Raw genomic sequence first — 24,321 nt, 5'->3', positions numbered from 1 at the left:
TTTTCACCAGTAACGTTAGTCTTCTGCCTCCCGGTAGCTCATGCTAGCTAACCTAGCTCATGTTAGCGTCGTCACTGAGCGACCACCTCGCGTACACAATTAATGACATGTTGCGGACAGCCATATCGGTGACAATGTTTAGCTTTTAGTGCCAAATGATAAGAGTCTGAAGCGGGGTCTTAAAAGAGAATGTTGAATATTTAGTAGTAAATGCCACATCGTCCCGACAGAGCGCTGTTGACGGGGAGCTGTGATGGGTTCGCTTGGTGGTGTTATTAGCATTGAACAGCTAACCGAAAGCTAGCGTTACAGAACGTTAAAGGTTTAGCCATAACGTTACGTTGGCTAAAATTGGGGCTATTCATAATCCAGCAATAATGGCTGCAGACCTGCAAGCAAAGTACAGCAAGTTGGCAAAGGAGTATTCCAACGTAAATCACATTTTCACCAGTAACGTTAGTCTTCTGCCTCCCGGTAGCTCATGCTAGTTAACCTAGCTCATGTTAGCGTCGTCACTGAGCGACCACCTCGCGTACACAATTAATGACATGTTGCGGACAGCCATATCGGTGACAATGTTTAGCTTTTAGTGCCAAATGATAAGAGTCTGAAGCGGGGTCTTAAAAGAGAATGTTGAATATTTAGTAGTAAATGCCACATCGTCCCGACAGAGCGCTGTTGACGGGGAGCTGTGATGGGTTCGCTTGGTGGTGTTATTAGCATTGAACAGCTAACCGAAAGCTAGCGTTACAGAACGTTAAAGGTTTAGCCATAACGTTACGTTGGCTAAAATTGGGGCTATTCATAATCCAGCAATAATGGCTGCAGACCTGCAAGCAAAGTACAGCAAGTTGGCAAAGGAGTATTCCAACGTAAATCACATTTTCACCAGTAACGTTAGTCTTCTGCCTCCCGGTAGCTCATGCTAGTTAACCTAGCTCATGTTAGCGTCGTCACTGAGCGACCACCTCGCGTACACAATTAATGACATGTTGCGGACAGCCATATCGGTGACAATGTTTAGCTTTTAGTGCCAAATGATAAGAGTCTGAAGCGGAGTCTCAAAAGAGAATGTTGAATATTTAGTAGTAACTTTGATGCAGTAGCTTGTGTGAGTGGGGGACTGGGGGCTGCGCCGTTGGCAGGACGCAACTGAATTTATCGGCTACTGCCATCGGCACATTCCAGCTTATCGGCCGATAGGCCGATAGCAGTCAACAAGGCACTTATCGGCCGATACCGATACCCGACCGATATATCGGTGCACCCCTAGTGTCAACATAATCTGGCATCATCCAATGTTGGTGATGTTTACCCTGGCGATATATGCAAATTAGTGCATATTTAATTAAGTAACGCCTATTTTGCATATATAAACATAAGATCTCAGAAAACTTGCTATACATTTTTTCTTAGTTGTTATGTACATAAACTGGGAAAGTTTTATAGTGATATCTATTCAAATATTTGTTCTGGGGTGTATCGCCTTAATAAAAGGAAGTTCTGTCAGAAGATTAGAGCGTCGAAGGGAATAGAAGATGACAGACGGCTTCTTTCGACATCTCGATGGAACCAATCAACATGTCAGGAAAAGACGATGTGACATTCATCGTAAATCATTCATGTCAAACAGAAAGTAAAACGTGCTACTTCCACTATCTTTACAAGTGATAACGAATAGCAAATCTGTCAAACAAGTGCGGCGGCTACCTGGCGTGTAACGGCGACTAGGGCACGCGCCTGCCGCGCAATCTGGCGATTAATCTGACTCATGTTTTTGTAAAGCAGGTGTTTCCTATTCAGGAGGCGGGTTCCAACAGCCTCGACCAATCAGTGCGTGTCATTATTTTAAATGCCATGGTTACTGTCACTCTGGCGGCACGGTGGTGTAGTGGTTAACACTGTCGCCTCACAGCAAGAAGGTCCAGGGTTCGATTCCCGCTTGGGGACCAGGTTTCCATGATGCCAGGTACCCAGGTGGGGTATCTCCCAGGCCTTTCTGTGTGGAGTTTGCATGTTCTCCCCGTGCTCGCAAGGGTTTCCCCCCGATAAGATAAACCCAATGGAAAAACATGCACAACAACAGATCGCTAACGCTGTGGCGTCCTTGACGAAGACGGACAGGAGCACTTGGATTGGTCCCCTGGCGCGGCTCACGTTGACGCCTGTCTGCTCCCGGCTGCCCTTGGGGGGGAAGGACGACGGGATGGGTTAATCGCAGAGACGAATCGCATCGGCGATTCTAAAAAGACAATGCATGCGTGTGTGTTCCGGTGTGTGTGCTAAATTAACCGCTGTGTGTACCGCTAAAAAAACATTGAGTGTCGTTGCATGCCGAATAAAGACCTCTGCAACAGGGCCTGAAGAATTTATGACCCCATGGGGAGCAATTAACGCCCCGTCGCTGTGTAATCTGTTCCAGGTCACGGAGAGGAAGACGCTTAAATACTGTAGTTCAGTATTATGACGCCTTTGTGTGTGTGTGTGTGTGTGTGTGTGTGTGTGTGTGTGTGTGTGAGGGGGGGGGCGTTTGTGTGGGTGTCTGTTAGTGTTTGTATGTCTGTGTGTGTGTGTGTGTGTGTGTGTGTGTGTGTGTGTGTGTGTGTGTGTGTGTGTGTGTGTGTGTGTGTGTGTGTGTGTGTGTGTGTGTGTGTGTGTGTGTGTGCGTGTGTGTCACGACAGAGCAACAACAACAACAAACACAGCTGTCTCTCACAGAGCAACACTCACAACTAAACACATAAGCAGTGACATTCAGTGTGAACTGGGACAGAGCCAGACTGGCGAGGGCTGAAATACCCCCTCGGCTCGACTTCCAATGAAATAAGTTCCTTTCCCCTCTCTCTCTCTCTTTTTTATGAACGGTAAATACAGTAGTTGATCATAATAAAGGGATGACAGATGGCCTCAGAGCTCTGCCAGCGAGCAGCGGCTCTTCAGAGAGAATCACAACGCACGCATCCGGCCATTAAATATTTACTTTGAGCCATTATCTCCGCTCACAGCGTGGCGGGATAACGCTAATGTCTTTTTAATGCGTAGATTCCCACCATCATCTAACCTTCAGCCTCGCGGCCAAAAGAGCTCCTCATTAACGTCACAACGCAGTACTGTAAACAGAGAGAGATCAATCATTCATATTCATATTCAAGGAGCGAGAACGGGAAGACAGAGAGGAACAACAGGAGGAGGAGAGAGAACAGAGAGACAGAGAGGAACAACAGGAGAGAGGAGAGAGAACAGAGAGACAGAGAGGAACAACAGGAGAGAGGAGAGAGAACAGGAAGACAGAGAGGAACAACAGGGGAGGAGAGAGAACAGAGAGACAGAGAGGAACAACAGGGGAGAGGAGAGAGAACAGAGAGACAGAGAGGAACAACAGGAGATGAGGAGGGAGAACAGGAAGACAGAGAGGAACAACAGGAGAGAGAGAGAACAGAGAGACAGATAAGAATAACAGGAGAGAGGAGAGAGAGGAGAGAGACAGAGAGGAACAACAGGAGAGGAGGGAGAACAGAGAGGAGAGAGAACAGGAAGACAGAGAGGAGAGAGAACAGGAAGACAGAGAGGAACAACAGGAGAGGAGGAGAGAGAACAGAGACAGAGAGGAACAACAGGAGAGGAGGAGGGAGAACAGGAGGACAGAGAGGAGGGAGAACAGGAAGACAGAGAGGAACAACAGGAGAGGAGGGAGAACAGGAAGACAGAGAGGAACAACAAAAGAAAGAAAGAAAGAAAGAAAGAAAGAAAGAAAGAAAGAAAGAAAGAAAGAAAGAAAGAAAGAAAGAAAGAAAGAAAGAAGAGAAAGAAAAAAAAAGAAAAAAGAAAAAAATAATGGAAAGAAAGAAAGAGTAGAAAGAAAGAAAGAAAGAAAGAAAGAAAGAAAGAAAGAAAGAAAGATGAAAGAAAGAAAGGTGGAAGAAAGAAAGGATGGAAGAAAGAAGTATGGAAGAAAGAGTAGAAAGATGGACAAAAAGAAAGATGGAAAGAAAGAAAGAAAGATGGAAAGAAAGAAAAGAGTAGAAAAAATGGAAAGAAAGGGTAGAATGGTGAAAGAAAGAAAGAAAGAAGAAAGAAAGAAAGAAAGAAAGAAAGAAAGAAAGAAAGAAAGAAAGAAAGAAAGAAAGGTGGAAAGAAAAAGAAAGATGGAAAGAAAGAAAGGGGAAAGAAAGAAAGATGGAAAGAAAGAGTAGAAAGATGGACAAAAAGAAAGAGTAGAAAAATGGAAAGGGTAGAATGTTGAAAGGGTAGAAATGTTGAAAGAAAGAAAGAAAGAAAGAAAGAAAGAAAGAAAGAAAGAAAGAAAGAAAGAAAGAAAGAAAGAAAAGAAAGAAAGAAGAAAGAAAGAAAGAAGTAGAAAGATGAAAGAAAGAAAGAAAGAAAGATGGAAAGAAAGAAAGGTGGAAAGAAAGAAAGATGGAAAGAAAGAGTAGAAAGAATGGACAAAAAGAAAGAGTAGAAAAATGGAAAGGGTAGAATGTTGAAAGAAAGAAAGAAAGAAAGAAAGAAAGAAAGAAAGAAAGAAAGAAAGAGTAGAAAGATGGAAAGAAAGAAAGAAAGAAAGAAAGATGGAAAGAAAGAAGGTAGAAAGAAGAAAGATGAAAAGAAAGAGTAGAAAGATGGTCAAAAAGAAAGAGTAGAAAAATGGAAAGGGTAGAATGTTGAAAGAAAGAAAGAAAGAAAGAAAGAAAGAAGAGAAAGAAAGAAGAAAGAAAGAAAGAAAGAAAGAAAGAAAGAAAGAGAAAGAAAGAAAGAAAGAAGAAAGAAAGAAAGAAAGAAAGAAAGAAAGAGTAGAAAGATGGAAAGAAAGAAAGAAAGAAAGATGGAAAGAAAGAAAGGTGGAAAGAAAGAAAGATGGAAAGAAGAGTAGAAAGATGGGACAAAAGAAAGAGTAGAAAAATGGAAAGAAAGGTAGAATGATGAAAGAAAGAAAGATGGAAAGAAAGATGGAAAGAAAGAAAGAAAGAAAGAAAGAAAGAAAGAAAGAAAGAAAGAAAGAAAGAAAAAAGAAAGAAAGAAAAGAAGAAGAAAGAAAGAAAGATGGAAAGAAAGAAAGAAGAAAAAGAAAGAAAGAAAGAAAGAAAGAAAGAAAGAAAGAAAGAAAGAAAGAAGAAGAAAGAAAGAAAGAAAGAAAGAGTAGAAAGATGGAAAGAAAGAAAGAAAGAAAGAAAGATGGAAAGAAAGAAAGGTGGAAAGAAAGAAAGATGGAAAGAAAGAGTAGAAAGATGGACAAAAAGAAAGAGTAGAAAAATGGAAAGAAAGGGTAGAATGATGAAAGAAAGAAAGATGGAAAGAAAGATGGAAAGAAAGATGGAAAGAAAGAAAGATGGAAAGAAAGAAAGAAGGAAAGAAGGAAAGAAAGAAAGAAAGAAAGAAAGAAAGAAAGAAAGAAAGAAAGAAAGAAAGAAAGAAAGAAAGAAAGAAAGAAAGAAAGAAAGAAAGAAAGAAAGAAAGAAAGAAAGAAAGAAAGAAAGAAAGAAAGAAAGAAAGAAAGAGAGGAGAGGAGGGAGAACAGGAAGACAGAGAGGAACAACAGGAGAGAGGAGAGAGAACAGAGAGACAGAGAGGAACAACAGGAGAACAGGAAGACAGAGAGAACAGAGAGCAGGGTATCTGCAGGTTTAGCCCAGTCAGATTTAAGGCTTTTTAAGACTTTTTAATGCCACTCAGAATTAAATTTAATACCAATTTCACGATAACAAAATGGCAAAAATCATGGGTACTCTCAGTACACTCATTCAAGAGTACTACGACTATGCCTGCACCTCATGGTACCAAAGCACCTCAAAGGCACTAAAAACAAGATTACAAACATCACAAAACAAACTGGTCAGACTACTGCTTAACCTCACTCCTAAAACCCACTTTACCCCTGCCCACATTCAAAACCGCTCTTAAAGAGCACCTACGGGAGGCTGCAATTCGAAACTGGCCACCGTAAATGTCCAACCCCCCCCCTAATGTACAGTCTCATCCCCATCATATATATATAATATTTTCTGTTATGATCTCTGGGTAACAGTACTGTATATTATTTGCATATCGTATATGTCACAAATGTAACAGTACTACAGTATATACCTGTATGTCATGTATGTCCCTATGCCATAAATGTCATGATGTCATGTATGTTTTTACTGTATTTATTTCTGTATATTTTATTTCATTTTTATTCTATTTTACTCTACCTTATCCTAGGCAACTTGATTGATTTGTGTTATTATTCTAATTTGTGACCCGTCTGTTGAGCGATTTGCAGTGTCAAATTTCCCACGGGATAATAAAAGTATTTCTATTCTATCTATTCTATGTTGTGTATGTCAATATGAATTGAAAATGGGGGACCCTGATGTAAACAAGACAAACGTCTTTCTCTGGTCTGCATCCCCTTATTATTGTGTGTATTGAGCATTGTATTGTACACATTCTGCAATCTGTTAAATAAAGTTTTCATTCATCCAGTTGTTTTGTTTTTGTAGTTTGGTTGAATGAATACTTTATTTAACAGATTTCAGAATGGGTACAAAATAATACAGTACAGCTCAATACACACAATAATAAGGGGATGCAGACCAGAGAAAGACGTTTGTCTTGTTTACATCAGGGTCCCCCATTTTCAATTCATAGTGACATTTATGACATGCACAACATACATGACATTTATGGCATAGGGATATACATGACAGATACAGGTATATATTACCATTACATTTGTGACATACATGATATGCAAATATACAGTACTGTTACCCATAGATCCTAACAGTCAGGGAACATCGCTTGAAACACCTCTCCTAGTCCCTCATTTCCATTGTAGGACTGATGCTTTGCGACCGTATTTAGAACCCGCAGTACCTCAGCTTCAAGGGTTGGCGTGGAGCCGAACGTTACCCCGGACAGGTGCAGATGTAATTGGTGGTAGACCTACCTGTCCCTGAGCAGTTGATGTGTACGGTGTCGGCGTCGAAAATAAATTTGATATTGAAGTTGTCTGCAGGCGGGTTTTTGTAGAGGTAACATGCTTAGCGCTGTGCATGTGTGACTCCACTGCTTTTATTCCCATCGTTCCCAGTTTAAAATCCTTTTTGAAGAGTTTGCAGCGGGCCTCGTACATGTCTTTCACTGGGACCAACCACGGTGCAAACAGAGGGTTTTCGAGCCAGTTCTCATTACATTTGCACTTTCCCATGTTAAATTAACGAGTGCAAATAAATACAAATCAATTAAACTAAACTAAACGTCAGCGTTATCGCTACGGCTTGAATAACGTGTTACCTATGCTCCGGTGTTCTGAAATAGCTCCCGACGGCGACACACATTAAGGACCATAAATTGTTTCCGCCCCACTGCGTACCGTTTGCGTAAAAAAAAAAAAAAAAAAGCCTGACTTAATATCTCCCGTTAATAGTTTCCCCCCAGATTTCACAATGAAACATAAGATGACATGGCATGTTTTTAAGACCTCCGAAAGTCGGATTTAAGACATTTTAAGACAAATTAAGGCCTTAATAGTTGATAGTTGAATTTAAGACTTTTTAAGACTTTTTAAGGTCCCGCGGACACCCTGAGAGAGACAGAGAGGAACAACAGGAGAGGAGGGAGAACAGGAAGACAGATAGGAACAACAGGAGAGGAGGAGAGAGAACAGAGAGACAGAGAGGAACAACAGGAGAGGAGGAGAGAGAACAGAGGAACAACAGGAGAGAGAGAGAACAGAGAGACAGAGAGGAACAACAGGAGAACAAAGAGAACAGGAAGACAGAGAGGAACAACAGGAGAGGAGGGAGAACAGGACGACAGAGAGGAACAACAGGAGAGGAGGAGGGAGAACAGGAAGACAGAGAGGAACAACAGGAGAGGAGAGAGAACAGGAAGACAGAGAGGAACAACAGGAGAGGAGAGAGAACAGAGACAGAGAGGAACAACAGGAGAGGAGAGAGAACAGGAAGACAGAGAGGAACAACAGGAGAGGAGAGAGAACAGAGACAGAGAGGAACAACAGGAGAGGAGAGAGAACAGGAAGACAGAGAGGAACAACAGAAGAGAGGAGAGAGAACAGGAAGACAGAGATGAACAACAGGAGATGAGGAGAGAGAACAGGAAGACAGAGAGGAACAACAGGAGAGGAGAGAGAACAGAGAGACAGAGAGGAACAACAGGAGAGGAGAGAGAACAGAGAGACAGAGAGGAACAGGAGAGGAGAGAGAACAGGGAGACAGAGAGAAAGAAAGAAAGAAAGAAAGAAAGAAAGAAAGAAAGAAAGAAAGAAAGAAAGAAAGAAAGAAAGAAAGAAAGAAAGAAAGAAAGAAAGAAAGAGAAAGAAAGAAAGAAAGAAAGAAAGAAAGAAAGAAAGAAAGAAAGAAAGATGGAAAGAAAGAGTAGAAAGATGGACAAAAAGAAAGATGGAAAGAAAGAAAGAAAGAAAGAAAGATGGAAAGAAAGAAAAGAGGAGAAAAATGGAAAGAAAGGGTAGAATGATGAAAGAAAGAAAGAAAGAAAGAAAGAAAGAAAGAAAGAAAGAAAGAAAGAAAGAAAGAAAGAAAGAAAGAAAGAAAGAAAGAAAGAAAGAAAGAAAGAAAGAAAGAAAGAAAGAAAGAAAGAGTAGAAAGATGGAAAGATGGAAAGAAAGAAAGGTGGAAAGAAAGAAAGATGGAAAGAAAGAGTAGAAAGATGGACAAAAAGAAAGAGTAGAAAAATGGAAAGAAAGGGTAGACTGATGAAAGAAAGAAAGATGGAAAGAAAGAAAGAAAGAAAGGGTAGAATGATGAAAGAAAGAAAGAAAGAAAGAAAGAAAGAAAGAAAGAAAGAAAGAAAGAAAGAAAGAAAGAAAGAAAGAAAGAAAGAAAGAAAGAAAGAAAGAAAGAAAGAAAGAAAGACAGAAAGAAAGAAAGGTGGAAAGAAAGAAAGAAAGAAAGGTGGAAAGGAGAGGAGGGAGAACAGGAAGACAGAGAGGAATAACAGGAGAGAGAACAGAGAGACAGAGAGGAACAGGAGAGGAGGAGAGAGAACAGAGAGACAGAGAGGAACAACAGGAGAGGAGAGAGAACAGGAAGACAGAGAGGAACAACAGGAGAGGAGGGAGAACAGGAAGACAGAGAGGAACAACAGGAGAGGAGAGAGAACAGGAAGACAGAGAGGAACAACAGGAGAGGAGAGAGAACAGAGAGACAGAGAGGAACAACAGGAGAGGAGAGAGAACAGAGAGGAACAACAGGGGAGGAGAGAGAGAACAGGAAGACAGAGAGGAACAACAGGGGAGGAGAGAGAACAGGAAGACAGAGAGGAACAACAGGAGAGGAGAGAGAACAGGAAGACAGAGAGGAACAACAGGAGAGGAGAGAGAACAGAGAGACAGAGAGGAACAACAGGAGAGGAGAGAGAGAACAGGAAGACAGAGAGGAACAACAGGAGAGAGGAGAGAGAACAGAGAGACAGAGAGGAACAACATGAGAAGAGGGAGAACAGGAAGACAGAGAGGAACAACAGAGCGGGAAGGCAGGAGTGAGTAGAAAGAAAGAAAGAAAGAAAGAAAGAAAGAAAGAAAGAAAGAAAGAAAGAAAGAAAGAAAGAAAGAAAGAAAGAAAGAGTAGAAAGAAAGAAAGAAAAAAAGGGCTGCTAGGTGGCGCAGTGGGCAAGGCGCTCGCCACCATCACAGGAGATGCTGCGATGAAAGATAAAAAGAAAGAAAGAAAGAAAGAAAGAAAGAAAGAAAGAAAGAAAGAAAGAAAGAAAGAAAGAAAGAAAGAAAGAAAGAAAGAAAGAAAGAAAGAAAGGGTAGAATGATGGAAAGAAAATAAGATGGAAAGAAAGAAAGAGTAGAACGATGGAAAGAAAGAAAGATGGAAAGAAAGAAAGAGTAGAAAGATGGAAAGAAAGAAAGAGTAGAACGATGGAAAGAAAGAAAGAGTAGAACGATGGAAAGAAAGAAAGATGGAAAGAAAGAAAGAGTAGAAAGATGGAAAGAAAGAAAGAAAGAGTAGAAAGATGGAAAGAAAGAAAGAGTAGAACGATGGAAAGAAAGAAAGATGGAAAGAAAGAAAGAAAGAGTCGAAAGATGGAAAGAAAGAAAGAGTAGAAAGATGGAAAGAAAGAAATAGTGTAGAAAGATGGAAAGAAGTCGAGGACTTTCTCTTAGTCACTTTGATCTTTGATCTCAAGTGACTACCTGGTAAAATAAAGGTTTAAATAAAAAAATATATATATATACATATTATACACATATATATTATACACACTATGGTGGGAATCACTTGGGAGGCCCCATGATATAATCACAATACTAGAGTCACAATATTACAAACAAAATATGTCCCCAACGGACAACTGTCAACATCTGCCAGTAGTGGTGAAGGAGGCACTAACCCTACGTTGTAAAGCGCTTCGAGTCGGAGAAAAAGCGCTATATAAATGTAATGAATTATTATTAAAATATATACTAAACATCTGTATTATCTAATAAGGTCATTCACCTCATTCCAATAATTTCTATTGTAGCAAAATGGGATCGTCAAGCATATATATACCGGTATATATATATATACACACACATATAAAGTTTGGGAAGGGGTGAATTTGGAGTTTTGAATAAAATTCAACATGCGGAACATGCGTTTCGTCAAGTATCCCACGATCACTGGGGAAGACCACATCCAGAAAAGCAATTGAGTTCATAGGTTTGATGTGGTGGCGTGCGCTCTCTCCCAGAGGGAGGATAACAAAGTGCCTTGTGATGTGGAAACAGATGATGAAGGAGCCATCAGTGTGATGTGAGACTGAGAACGTGGGGAAATGGGAAGTAGGGAGGGGAGTCATGCATGCAACATGTAAACAACAATATTCCTTTTGGACCCGCAATTTATTTATTTATGAAAGATTAGTTAAATCAATCATTCTTTTTTTGGGGGGGGTGGGAGCAATACTTTTATTCTGCACCTTTCTAAAAGATCTGTAGGTGTATTTTCTTTTTCAATTTAAAAATGATTACTGTACATAATGTTATCAACTTTTATAAACGTTACGCTCGCACCAATCTCAGGAGCAGGTGCATATCATCCTATGGAGTAACTGTGGAATGGGCTAGAAGATAAAATGAAGGAAAGCTGAAATATTGCTCTATTTAAAAAGAAAAATTATAAAGGAATGATATTTTCAAATTACCAAAAAGAGGTAACGGGAGGTGACTATTGTCAATCTTCTGGATTCTAAGCAGTTTGTTTTCTTTTTCTTTTGTACTACATTATGGATACTGATTATTATTTATTTATTTTATGTTGTTTTCAATGTTAAGAATGAATAATTATTGGCAATGTGGATATCCTCTATTATATAATTTAAGTATTAATACATTTTCCCCCTTGGAAGTGGTGGATAGGGGTAGGGCATGTTCCTACTCCTTTTCAAACAGTGATGTATATTCTTTTGTTGTTTTTTAATCATGTTCGAAATAAAGATTCCCTTTATTAGCTGCCTGCTGCCAACACATAGCTACCTGCTGCCAACACATAGCTGCCTGCTGCTAACACATAGCTACTTGCTGCTAACACATAGCTACTTGCTGCTAACACATAGCTACTTGCTGCTAACACATAGCTACTTGCTGCTAACACATAGCTACTTGCTGCTAACACATAGCTCCCTGATGCTAAAACATAGCTACTTGCTGCTAACACATAGCTACTTGCTGCTAACACATAGCTACCTGCTGCCAACACATAGCTGCCTGCTGCTAACACATAGCTACTTGCTGCTAACACATAGCTACTTGCTGCTAACACATAGCTACTTGCTGCTAACACATAGCTCCCTGATGCTAAAACATAGCTACTTGCTGCTAACACATAGCTACTTGCTGCTAACACATAGCTACTTGCTGCTAACACATAGCTACCTGCTGCTAACACATAGCTACTTGCTGCTAACACATAGCTACCTGCTGCTAACACATAGCTACTTGCTGCTAACACATAGCTACTTGCTGCTAACACAGGCGTTATCAAAAGAAGGGCGTTATCAAATTCGGTTTAAGGATTTGAAAATATCTAAGTTCTACCCAAAATCAACGGCCGCTTATAGCTCCTTTAAGAGTTTCGTAAACAACTCTCATCTTTAGTGGGAATTAATCCTATCTTTAAGTGGACGTTCTGATTTCAAGTAGGACCTACTTTACGTTTAGATTACATTAGATTCGATTCAAATGTATTGTCTTTATACAGTGTCACACACAGTACACACACTGTACAACGAAATAGGTTTGCCATCCAACCAGAGTGCAAATGTAACAATAAAGTGCAATAATAATATACAGGTGAGAATACTGGGTATACAATATATAAATTAGTACTACTGAGTAATAGTACAAATTAGATGTATGTAAATAGCTGTAGTATTAATGTGTACAGTGATACAGGTATAAAGACACTATGGTAGTAAGTCGTACTGGCCAGCAGCGTAACTAGTAAGAGTAGGTAAGAGATATGTACAGATATAGATATAGATATAGTAGATATATAATAGATATATCTACAGAAAAAGGATTCAATGCAGGTATGTACAGATGTGGATATATATATATCGCAGTATGACAAAATGCAATATCCACATCACAAAGACTGCAATTTGTTTTACATTTCCATTTTTTTGAAGTGGGAGGAAATTGGATGGAGAAAAAGTATGGCACAAAAGTAGGACCAAATTCACAAAGCTTCCCAACACTAATATACTGTATATATACACAGTATATACTGCATACAGGATATTGCATTTTGTCATACTGCGATAGCAATGTGAATTGGATACATTGGTTCACAGTCCCAAGTGGCTGGTGTGAACGATTCCATTAACTCGAGAGGCGTGGACACAACCCAGCCGCAAATATACATTCTCTTTCTTTTCATTTTTCGGGGGGGAAGATATGGGGGCTGAATGGAGTGAATTGTTGGGAGGGATTTGGACTTGCTCCAACCCGAAGAGTCCAGGAGACGAGGTTTAAAAGTGAGGTCCGGACTCCCTTAACCGTGGCCTTCGGGGGAACTTTCAATCAGAACCAATGTCCACGTTTGGAACAGCGTGACACGGACACAGAAAGGGCAGAGGAAACGTGTTTGTTTTTCAGAGTGTGAGAATAGTCGAGTCATTTGTCAAATTTCCCTTGGGGATGATTAAAGTATTTCTATTCTATTCTATTCTATTTGACCCGTAACTTCTTTGCGGTTGCTACTTTCTCAGACTCACCATCACTTCCGCGTTCTGCTGTGGCTCCTGGAATCCATGGACTGTCAGTTTGCGGAGAACTGGGGAATACAATGAACACAGGTGCCACAGATGATCACAGATCATCAGATTATCACAGATCATCAGATTATCACAGATTATCACAGATTATCAGCACTCATTATGCAGTGAGCTAATATTCACCTAGTCTCTTGCATGTTTTTTTGTTAAAATAAGTAGTCTACATTTTTCAATAATATCTCTACATTCCTACAGCCATCACTGATACAGAGTGTCTGGTCAGTAACATGGGTCTCTGCAGCCTGTGTGTGTGTGTGTGTGTGTGTGTGTGTGTGTGTGTGTGGTGTGTGGTGTGTGGTGTGTGGTGTGTGGTGTGTGGTGTGTGGTGTGTGGTGTGTGGTGTGTGTGTGTGTGTCTCTCTGTGTACTGTACCTTTAAGAGACAGCAGGGCTCTCTCCAGGGAGCTCAGGGCTGCAGCCTCCTCTCTGCTGTAGACCTGTTGCAGGAAGCAGTCAGTGTGGTGCGTCCAGAGAGAGCAGGCGAAGCTGTAGATACCCGACGCCAGCTACACACACAGAGAGACACACACACACACAGAGAGAGAGAGACACACAGAGAGAAAGAGAGACACACAGAGGAGAGAGAGAGAGAGAGAGAGAGAGAGAGAGAGAGAGAGAGAGAGAGAGAGAGAGAGAGAGAGAGAGAGAGACACACACACAGAGAGAGAGTCACACACACACACACAGAGAGAGAGAGACACACAGAGAGAAAGAGAGACACAGAGAGAGAGAGACACAGAGAGAGACACACACACAGAGAGACACACAGAGAGAGAGAGAGACACACACAGAGAGATATATTTTATGTTGATGAATCGAACCCGGGTCGGCCGTGCCGCGACGCAGCGCGTTACATGGTTCGCCACTTGGGCGCCCCCCAGTGTAGCCTAATCTTTATCTGCAACTGTGAAGAAAAAAAAGAATGAAAAAAATAAAATTATATATATATATATATATTTTCTTTTTTATTAAAAATAAAAAATTCAAATGTTGATTTAGAATTCGAATGCCAACGTAACGAACGAAGGTTCGAAGGTTCGAACGTTTGGGCTCAGCCCTACTAGGCGCGGCCGGGTAGCGCAGCGGACTAAGCGTCTGTCTACCACCGCGTGAGACACTGGTATCGAATCCAGCTGTCAGCGGTGCCTCCGGCTTGGCCGGTCGTCATACTAACACAATTGGCAGATTCAGCGGGAGGGAAGCCGGTGGGGTGGTATTCTGGTCGTTGTAAACAGCGACTCCTACAGGTCAGGTCAGGGCGCCTGCACAGCAGGGAAGGGATCTGGGTGAGGTAGTGTGCCCTCCCACGCGTTACACTTCACCAATGAGAGTCCTCGCTGCCAGGTGAAAAGAGGCTGCTGGCTGTCTCCTATGTATCGGAGGAAGCATGTGATAGACTTCAGGGCTCCCTAGACCGGCAAGTAGGGGGCAAATGCGTGCAACGACCAGGAAGGGGAGGGGGGAATTGGCATAACGACTAAATTGGGATGGGAGGAAAAATACAAGAAAAATAGGAGGAGAAAAAGTGGATTAAAAAAGATTTATGCGTTCCACTCGACTCTGCGCCAAGTACCCACCTGGCTACCTTGCGTAACAATAGCGCAGGTTGTCAGGTGTGTTCAAATACTACAGTTGGCAATTAGGCATCGTCTTTATTCGCGAGGGAACATTTATGCGCATGCGCGTAACGTCATTAAAACATGCAACCAGAGATAAAATCACCACTGCACCACTGAGTATAAATGAAGCTTAAGTACCTGAGGTGAAACCACAGTCCCGCAACTGTGGGGTATATGTTTAGTTCATGCCAGTATTTTTTTTCTTTTTTGAGACCTTCTCACACATCTGCTGTAAGGCTGAGACGATATGCCATTTGGAAGAATCGATAAATCGGGTCAAAATTAATGATAAATATCGATAGTTTTATTTTTTTTTTTTTTTATATATATAAAAAATATATATATTATTTTAATTTAAATGTATTATTATTTAAACAACTAATTTGTTTATTTTGCAGCAATTCTTTATCGCTCCCGCCATATTTAGTGTTGAATGCACAGTGCAGAGTTTCCATTCAACTGAATTTACATGAAATGGGGATGTTTTAACTAAAACATGCCACAAGACCTAGTATTGCCACTTATCGATTTCACGCAGTTATAGATAAATCGATAAGTGGTCTCAGCCACAGTCTTAACTAGCTCAAAGTGATGTTGTCATCTTGCAACCGAGGGCCTAACAGGGTTAATTAATCTGCAGTAAGGCTATCAACCGCAACCCACGCACTGCCATTCCATTGTTGGTGTACTTTCCCCTGAACGGAAGCTTACGATCCCACCAGGCCAACGCCGCTGTGGCATTTTGGCTTCGCTTACGGCCCGCTGTGTCGCATCCTTTTCAAATGGAAATCCCCTCCCTCTGTCAGTGGGTTGAGGAGACAAAGGCAGATACACTGCACTCCGATCTCACCTGGTCCCCATCCATAAAATACCAGTAATGCTTCCTTTCCCTCCCTCCCGCACACACACACACACACACACATTATGCATCGCTATGGCAACAAGTTATCAAACACAGCAGCCCCCCCGGTACTCTCTGGGGGACCAGATCCAGTCTAGAGGGAGAGGACACACTGACAGTCTCTAGAGGGAGAGGACTAGGGGTGGAACGGTTCACAAAATCCACCGTTCGGTTCGTATCACGGTTTTGGGGTCATGGTTTTCGGTTCGGTATACGTTTATTTGTTATGTAACACTCCAAAAATACCATACATCAGCATAAGATATATAGCCTAAAAATAATCCATCTTTATTTACTCTCAAGGACGTAGTCATGCAAAAACTGAAAGAATGAGGCAGTTTGACATCAGGCACATCATTTTGACAATGCCGGTTAGAGCTAGGAGAGATTTTGGTACAGCAAGAGGGGAGGCATTGTTGATTTAAACATGCTTCTCATTTATTTGGTAAAAAAAAAGGTTTACAGCGGTTTGCCTTAAATAATGTTTGGCACACAAATACCGAACTGACTGAAAAATATTGGCTACATTTGTCAAAGTATTAACTTAGTGCAAACAAACTAAATAATTAAACCTATTTTTGTGGCCACATTATAGACAAACGCCATCAACATAAAGTATGCATATGCTCAACCAGCACTAGACTTTCCTTTCTTTAAAATAAAGTATATATATATATTAGTGCTGTCAATAGATTAAAATATTGAACTCAATTAATCGCATGATTGTCCATAGTTAACTCGCGATTAATTGCAAATTAATCGCATTTTTATTTTACTTTTTTTTCTACCTTAAACAGATCTTTTTCAAGTTCCAAGTTGTAATACTCTTATCAACATGCGAGTCAACAAATGCTTGCTTTATGCAGCCATTTAACACAAAAGGATGACCCTCATGCATTGCAAATTTGCATCAAATTCAAAACAGTGTGATGCACAAAATAACTTAAAAGAAAATAATAATTTAAAACAATGAATAAAGTGTGCATGAAATAATAGGGGAAAGAAAACGTTAGGAACTTGTTACATTCACCGACATAAGGGCTGAGTAATCACACACCCCCCTCTCTCTCACACACACACTCTCCCAGCTCTTTCTCTCTTGCCCATTCCTCATCTCTCTCACTCCCCTCTCTCTCTCTATATCTCACTCACACACACACACACACACTTCAGAAACAAACATAGTATCAATGAGAGCATCAATAATACACCTGTCCTGAGTGAAGTCTAGTAAAAAAAAAATATATATATATATATATATATATATATATATATATATATACACAGTAAAAATATACAGAAGTCTACAGTAAGTGTAATATTTGTTGTTGTTTTTAAAAGTAAAAGTCCAGGAAGATGGTAACTGTCACCCTGTGCTCAGTGATGCAGTGAGGCACAGTGATGCATTGTAAAGTCTGATGGCTGTCGGAATGAAGGACTTCCTGTGCCGTTCAGTGCTGCATCTAGGGAGTCTAAATCATACACTCGTGTGCATGGCTATCATACAGGTAAGTAAACAGTAATATATGGGTAGACTAGAGGTAGGTAGTTATGATTACAGCGCAAGACAGTAGATAGGTATAAATCGAGTGTAGTCAACAGAGTTCAGACCACCCATCCTTAAAAACAACTCTGCCTTTTCCAAACGAGTTTTTTTTTCTTTTTTTTTCATGTTGATCTCGTGACCATTCGTCTTGAAAGACGTAGCCGTGATTCACGCCGACCAGCTTAAGGGTTCTTCGATCTTCAACATGACATGTTTACGAGTCACACAGTGACAGAGTGCGGCACACTTATGATCTTAGGCTCTCTCTCCTGTGTTCGGGCCCTCAGGCGTACCCAACGCATTCACGCTTAATGTTTATTTAATGTTTTAGAGGAGACGAGACTCACTAGATGCACATAATATACTACATATACCAGACAGTATAGTTTTGTTATGCAGCAGCTAAGCGATAAACAGGCGGCAATTCACTCGAATTCTCCCAGAAAGCCATTTTTCCAGCTACTCCAAATACATACCATCGCTGGCGGAAGAAAACCTCGTAACTCCATTTCTTTTTATAAATCAACTCAGTAGATCATCCTCCATATGCGTGTGTGGTTTTACAAAGTTTAAACAATGGGAAAGCATTAAACCGATCATCCGTCTAAACCTCGTAACTCTATTCGCCCTCAAATCTGAGTTCGTTTTTTTCATCTCCTGAAAAGTTGGGTTTTTGGAGTTACAAGGTTTTCTTCCGCCAGTGACGATACTATAATCCATCCAATCCAGCTTCACTTTCCATTTCTCTTGCAAATGAGGCCATAACCTAAATATATTTCTCCACAACTCCTGCATCTACAGATCAAAACCGTTCTGCCTGTCGTCGTGTATTTATTACATTCTCCATCTCTTGATCTGACAGACTATTTCCCCAAGAGCCGCACAGCTTTACCGTAAGATCCTAACTAGCTAGCTGAGTGGAGCAAGGGTCTGGAGAGACTCCTCCTAGTAAGGCTGCATTATTATGCAAAACAATGTGATGATATAACAAATATAAACAAGGGTAAACATGGTTTCAACAATTAGGCTTTAGGGTTCCGATCAGCAACGCATGGCTGGCTGATTTTGCGGAGCTCAGCAACCAAGCCACATTAAGTCGGATTACGTTTTTATTTTTATACCATTTGATTTTATTTTACGTTAGAACCATGTCTAAACAGACACAGACCAGGATGGGAACGCTGAACGCCGTGGATAAGGAGCTCATTAGGTCGATATTCCGTGAGGAAATAGAGGCTATCGTGGCTAAGCTAACCGACAGAGTGGATGCGCTCCAGGAGACCGAAGTGGTTCCCGAAGCTAGCCTGCCCCGAGATAGAGAGAGCTCACAGGATCTTCAGACCCGCTACGCTGATGAAGAGCGAGCGTACAAACCCACGCACATTCATCTTCTGCTGCCTGAGGTTCCAGACAAGACAGGATATTTTAAAAGAGGCCAGGTTGAATCCTCCAGTGGTGAACGGCCGTACCCTGAGATTCGCCGCAGATTTCAGTGACTACACAGCGAGGCGGCGTAGAGCTTTCGCCAGAGCCATGGATCTCGCCCGGGAAAGTGCGGTGGAGGTATACCTACTGTTCCCGGCAACGCTGAAAGTAAAGACGGGACGAGGAGAGGTGTCGTGCAACCGTCTATTCAAGTCACCATCCGAGGCATAGGACTTCATTCGGAAAAGCAATACAAACATCCCGACTGAGAAGAACAGACCGCCCCCGGTGGAGCAGACCTCGAGCGACGGAGAGTGAGAGGCCGTAGCAGATACCTGAGGCTGGCTTCACACAAGGCATGCTAGCTATCCAAGCTAGCGGCCCTGAAGAGTGGAGCGGGCTCCACACGTGTGCTGCTAGCATACCAGCTAACCAAGCTAACGGCTCTGGAGCACGAGAGCTGTTAGCACACCAGCTAGCTATCCAAGCTAGCACTGTTGTAAACACAGCCGACCGCAGATTTTTCAGTCCTCAGAATGGTAACACTCGACTTCTCTATACGGTAGATTGTTACATATATTATCTTTGTCCAGCTCTGCCCGGGCGAAACTGGGATTTTTGTTTTTCATTTCTTGTGGCTCGCTCTATTATGCGTTTGCTCTCGCCCAACAGGACCTTAGCGTGGGGATGTGTATATGTTGTGGTGCTCTACTTCAAGGGAATCACGTTCAGTCATACTGCAACCTGGTTGGACTATGGCTAATTTAAACATCTTGATCTGGAATACAGGGGGTCTTAATATTCCACATAAACGCGTACTAAGTGTACTAACATGGTTGAAAAGGCAGGAGGTGGATTTGGCTTTGCTGAGTGAAACGCATCTTTTAATGGCTGACAGTGCAAGACTTGCAAACAAGTTTTATCATAACATAAGCTCCTCTTCTTTTAGCATTAAGTCCCGTGGAGTAGCCATAGTAGCTAAGCGAAAGTTGAATATTAAGACGTGTGGTCTGATGCAGAAGGTCGAATTACTATTGCTAAGATGGAATACTCTAACAGGAAAATTGCTCGGATAGCCGCCTATGCTCCTAATGTGTATGACGCTAACTTTTATACTGTACTCACTACAGAGATATTGAAACTACCTGAGTACTCATTTATAGTGGGTGTTGATTTCAATGCCATTTGGGATCCATTGATTGATAAGTCCAGTAATGCTGAAACCCACGATCAGAAGCAAGCGACCACGGCCCTACATGCCTGGTCTAAAGACACAGGGGTTATTGATATGTGGCGGTTACTCAACCCAACCGTGCGAGACTACTCTTTTTTTCTCCACGAGGCATAAAACTTTTTCCAGAATTGATTATGTTTTTTCTTCCTCTAGGCTATTCGATAGCTTTGACATTGACTTGAGGCCCATTGCACTGTCAGACCACAAATACATCCTCCTTAAGGGTTCACTCAGTAAAATAACGTCCCGTGCCCCTAGATGGCGCTTTAACTCAACGCTGCTGAAGAACGAGGAATTCAACCTACAATTTAAGGAGAAGCTCATTGAATTATTGCAGTTTAATGCTGGATCGGTACAGGACCCCAGAATTTTATGGAATTCGGTTAAGGGGTTTATTAGAAGTAACACCACTCTATTTGCTTCCAATCTCTGCAAGGGTCATCTCTCCAAGTTGGTAGAATTGGAAGAGCTTCATAAAACAATGATGTCTTCTATGCAGCACAGCTACTCTAGCCGACTGGAGCTCCAAATTAAGGTGGTGAAAAAGGAGATTAACTCCATTTTAAGACAACAGTCTGAATTTCAAATGCACAGAACAAGACAACACTACTACTTTCATGGCTCTAGACCTAGTCACCTACTAGCTATGAAGATACGGGCCAGTGAACAATTTGCGGATATCCCTGCCATTAACACTTTGAGTGCCAGGGACGCGATTTGTCGTTAGTTCATGACGCCAGTTGAGTGCCACCAACGACATATAGCGTTTGTTTGTCGTATTTTTTTTTATTAGCAATTTGAATTCATATTTCATCAATCGAGCCTCACGCTAGTGTTGCAGACTCTCTCTGAGCTCAATTGGGAAAATACCGGCCCCTATCGTCTCTCCCTGTGTAACTGCACCCCATTGGTTTAGACTGATGGGGGGGGGGGGATTATGTATTTCCAGTACCTAACGCTGAATCAATAAACGCGATCGATATTTGGAATGGCGATCAGGAATTGGAATAATCTTTTTGGATAACATCTGATCTGAGGTAAGAAATGTATTTGACCAGTCTTGGGGTAATCGGATCTATTTTGACCTATATATCAACGTGTGCCCTATGTGTGTGCGCGCGCTGATCAGGAAATGAGAATATATATTTTCAGATCGCTTCTCTAGCGTGCATAAGTACACATATACTATCGATAATCTAGCGTTTATTTGAAAACGATTCATAAATAGGCCGAAAAATTACAACGTTTGTGTATGCCAGAATATTCCAGTAAATGCTGTTTATCACGGAATCTATATATTTTCCTGAAAAACGAGGGCTTTTCAAAATGCTATAAAACGGAAATTAACCGATTAAAAAACAATCCGTCTCGACAATGTTGACTGCAAACAAGTCATTGATAAACGACGGGCAGATTAGACACATAGCCATAATTTAAGACAGATTATTAAGTGAGGCAGATCTCCCATCCATCAGGTGTGCGTGTGTAGGTAGGTCTCGTCTGCTACATCATTAGCGTAATGTGACTATAATACACACAGTCTGGAACTAATAGAAACACTCTCTCACACACACACACACACACACTTATATATATATATAACTATGGTTGTGAGGACTATTGATTACATTCATTGCCTAGCCTGAGGACCAGGCAAAAGTGTCCTCACTTTAACATACTGTGTGTTTCTATCATCGTGGGGATATTCAGTCCTCGTAAGGATAGAAGACCAAGAACACACACACACACACACACACACAGTAATAGGGTTACATTCACCCAGATGTTGTTCATCAAAGTGGGGCTCTTTCCCCATTCGCCCCATCTGTCCTCACAAAATGAGAGGGGAGAGGAGAGCGAGAGAGAACCTCTAAATGAAAGAGGTCCGTTCCTCCTCTCCTATGAAGGAAAGAACCTTCATTATGTAAATTAAACGCCCACCATGTCAAGCTGATCACTGCATCATCGCTGAGTTTAAATAATTATTATAATCAGGGTTCCCACAGACATTGCAAAATGAAATTGAAGGACTTTCAAGTACTTTCCTAAGCAATATTTTTCATTTTAAAAAGGGCATTTAAAAGGATACAATTCACTTTGAAATGCAGTTTTTTATAGAAAAAAAAATCTGATCCAATATTTATGGCTTAAAACCAATTTCCGACAATTGGTTACACTTTTTGATTCAGAACAATTTGATCGTGGATGAACAAAAATGTCAATGCGAATGGTTGATTTGAATTTCAAGGACTTTTTAAGCACCTTGTTAAAAAAAGGGCTGTTTTCAAGGAATTCCAGCACTTAAGCGCTTCAAGGACCTTGTATAATTGTGTGGCCTGTTTTCTTCATCGCCATGTGTTAGAAAGTCTCCACTCAGGGCGGTCAGGTGGCGTAGCGGAGATTGTGTTCGTCACCAACGCCGGAGACACTGGATTCGCCTGTTCGAATCCAGCTCCCGGCGTTGTCACCAGCTTGGCTGGCCGTTCACACTAATACAATTGGCAGTATTAGAGGGTGGGAAAGCTGGCGGGGTGGGTCTGGGTCGTTGTAAACAGCGACTCCTACAGTTCGGTCGGGGCGCCTGCTTAGCGCGGATAGGATCTAAGGGGGGTAGTGTGATCCTTCCACACGTTACACCCTCTCAGTGAGAGTCCGCGCTGCCAGCTGAAAAGAAGCGGTTGATTGGCTAGACGTGTGTCAGAGGAAGCACGTGATAGCCTCCACTCTCCCAGACCGACTGTGGGGGGTAGATGCGCAGCGACCAGGAAGGGGATTGGGAATTGGCATAACGACTAACATTGGGATGGGAGAAAAAAATCGGAGGAAAAAGGAGGGGGGAAAAGATAAAAAAAAAAAGAAAAAAAAAGTCTCCACTCACAGTTGCACAGTTAACATACTGAGCGGAGAACGTACACCTAGAACGTACACCTAAAACGTACACCTAAAACGTACACCTAGAACATACACCTAGAACGTACACCTAAAACGTACAGAACATACAGCTAGAACGTACAGCTAGAACGTACACCTAGAACGTACAGCTAGAACGTACAGCTAGAACATACACCTAGAACATACACCTAGAACATACACCTAGAACGTACACCTAGAACGTACAGCCAGAGCGTACAGCCAGAACGTACACCTAGAATGTACACCTAGAACGTACAGCCAGAACGTACACCTAGAACGTACACCTAGAACGTACAGCCAGAACGTACACCTAGAACGTACACCTAGAACGTACAGCCAGAACGTACACCTAGAACGTACACCTAGAACGTACAGCCAGAATGTACACCTAGAACGTACACCTAGAACGTACAGCCAGAATGTACACCTAGAACGTACACCCAGAACGTACACCTAGAACGTACAGCCAGAACGTACACCTAGAACGTACACCTAGAACGTACACCTAGAACATACACCTAGAACGTACACCTAGAACGTACAGCCAGAACGTACACCTAGAACGTACAGCCAGAACGTACACCTAGAACGTACACCTAGAACATACACCTAGAACGTACACCTAGAACGTACAGCCAGAATGTACACCTAGAACGTACACCCAGAACGTACACCTAGAACGTACACCTAGAACATACACCTAGAACGTACAGTCAGAGCTTTTGGAAAATGCCTTCCAGGGAGGAGATCTGCCTGTATACTAGGGTGAAATGGAGCTAAAAGAGCTTTTGGAAAACATTAACATCATGAACAATGGCCCCTGTCTGCCTGATTACTTTTACCAACGGATGTCCAGTTCCGCGTTCGCGTTCTGCGATCTGATTGGCCACTGACGTTTATGGTCGCGCCAATCGTGTGACGCCTGTTTCTATCACCGGTTAAGCTTAGGCACTCTTTCGAAGTTGGTTAAGGTTAGAGTTTGTCTTAGAGCAGGGCGATAGAACACCAGCCTTGATTCCAAACTCTAACCTTAACCAACTTCGAAAGAGTCGCCTAAGCTTAACCAGTGATAAACTAGGCGTTAGGTAGTTTGCAGGCTGTTAGAGGCGGAAATGGGCGCGTCACGCGATTGGGCGCACATGCCACATGACCAGAAACGTCAGTGGCCAATCAGATCGCACCAGAAACGCCAGTGGCCAATCAGATCGCAGAACGTGAAACTGGAAATCCGTTGGTAAAAAACTAGACGCCCCGTCCACATGTATATACAAGTACTTTCTCTGCTATCAGGACCATGGAGAGCTCCCTTCAGCACCATGGAGAGCTCCCTTCAGCCTGCCATCAGGTCCATCAGCACCATGGAGAGCTCCCTTCAGCCTGCCACCAGGTCCATC

At 41.9% G+C, this 24,321-nt stretch overlaps 1 protein-coding gene across 1 annotated transcript in view; it reads right to left on the bottom strand.

Annotated features, from left to right (window-relative positions):
* ipo11 (importin 11) overlaps nt 1–24,321 on the bottom strand; it is a 577,792-nt gene that overhangs the window by 478,974 nt on the left and 74,497 nt on the right. The window contains exons 4-7 of the mRNA XM_084323169.1: nt 18,685–18,753; nt 15,882–15,903; nt 13,663–13,795; nt 13,231–13,289 (exon numbers count right to left, since the gene is read on the bottom strand). Coding sequence (XP_084179295.1) covers nt 13,231–13,289; nt 13,663–13,795; nt 15,882–15,903; nt 18,685–18,753 — 283 coding nt within the window. The remainder of the gene's footprint in view (nt 1–13,230; nt 13,290–13,662; nt 13,796–15,881; nt 15,904–18,684; nt 18,754–24,321) is intronic.

Source organism: Notolepis coatsorum, assembly GCF_963971535.1.
Source record: "Notolepis coatsorum genome assembly, chromosome: 10".
NCBI lineage: Eukaryota > Metazoa > Chordata > Actinopteri > Aulopiformes > Paralepididae > Notolepis > Notolepis coatsorum.
This window is presented reverse-complemented; position numbering and strand designations above follow the sequence as displayed.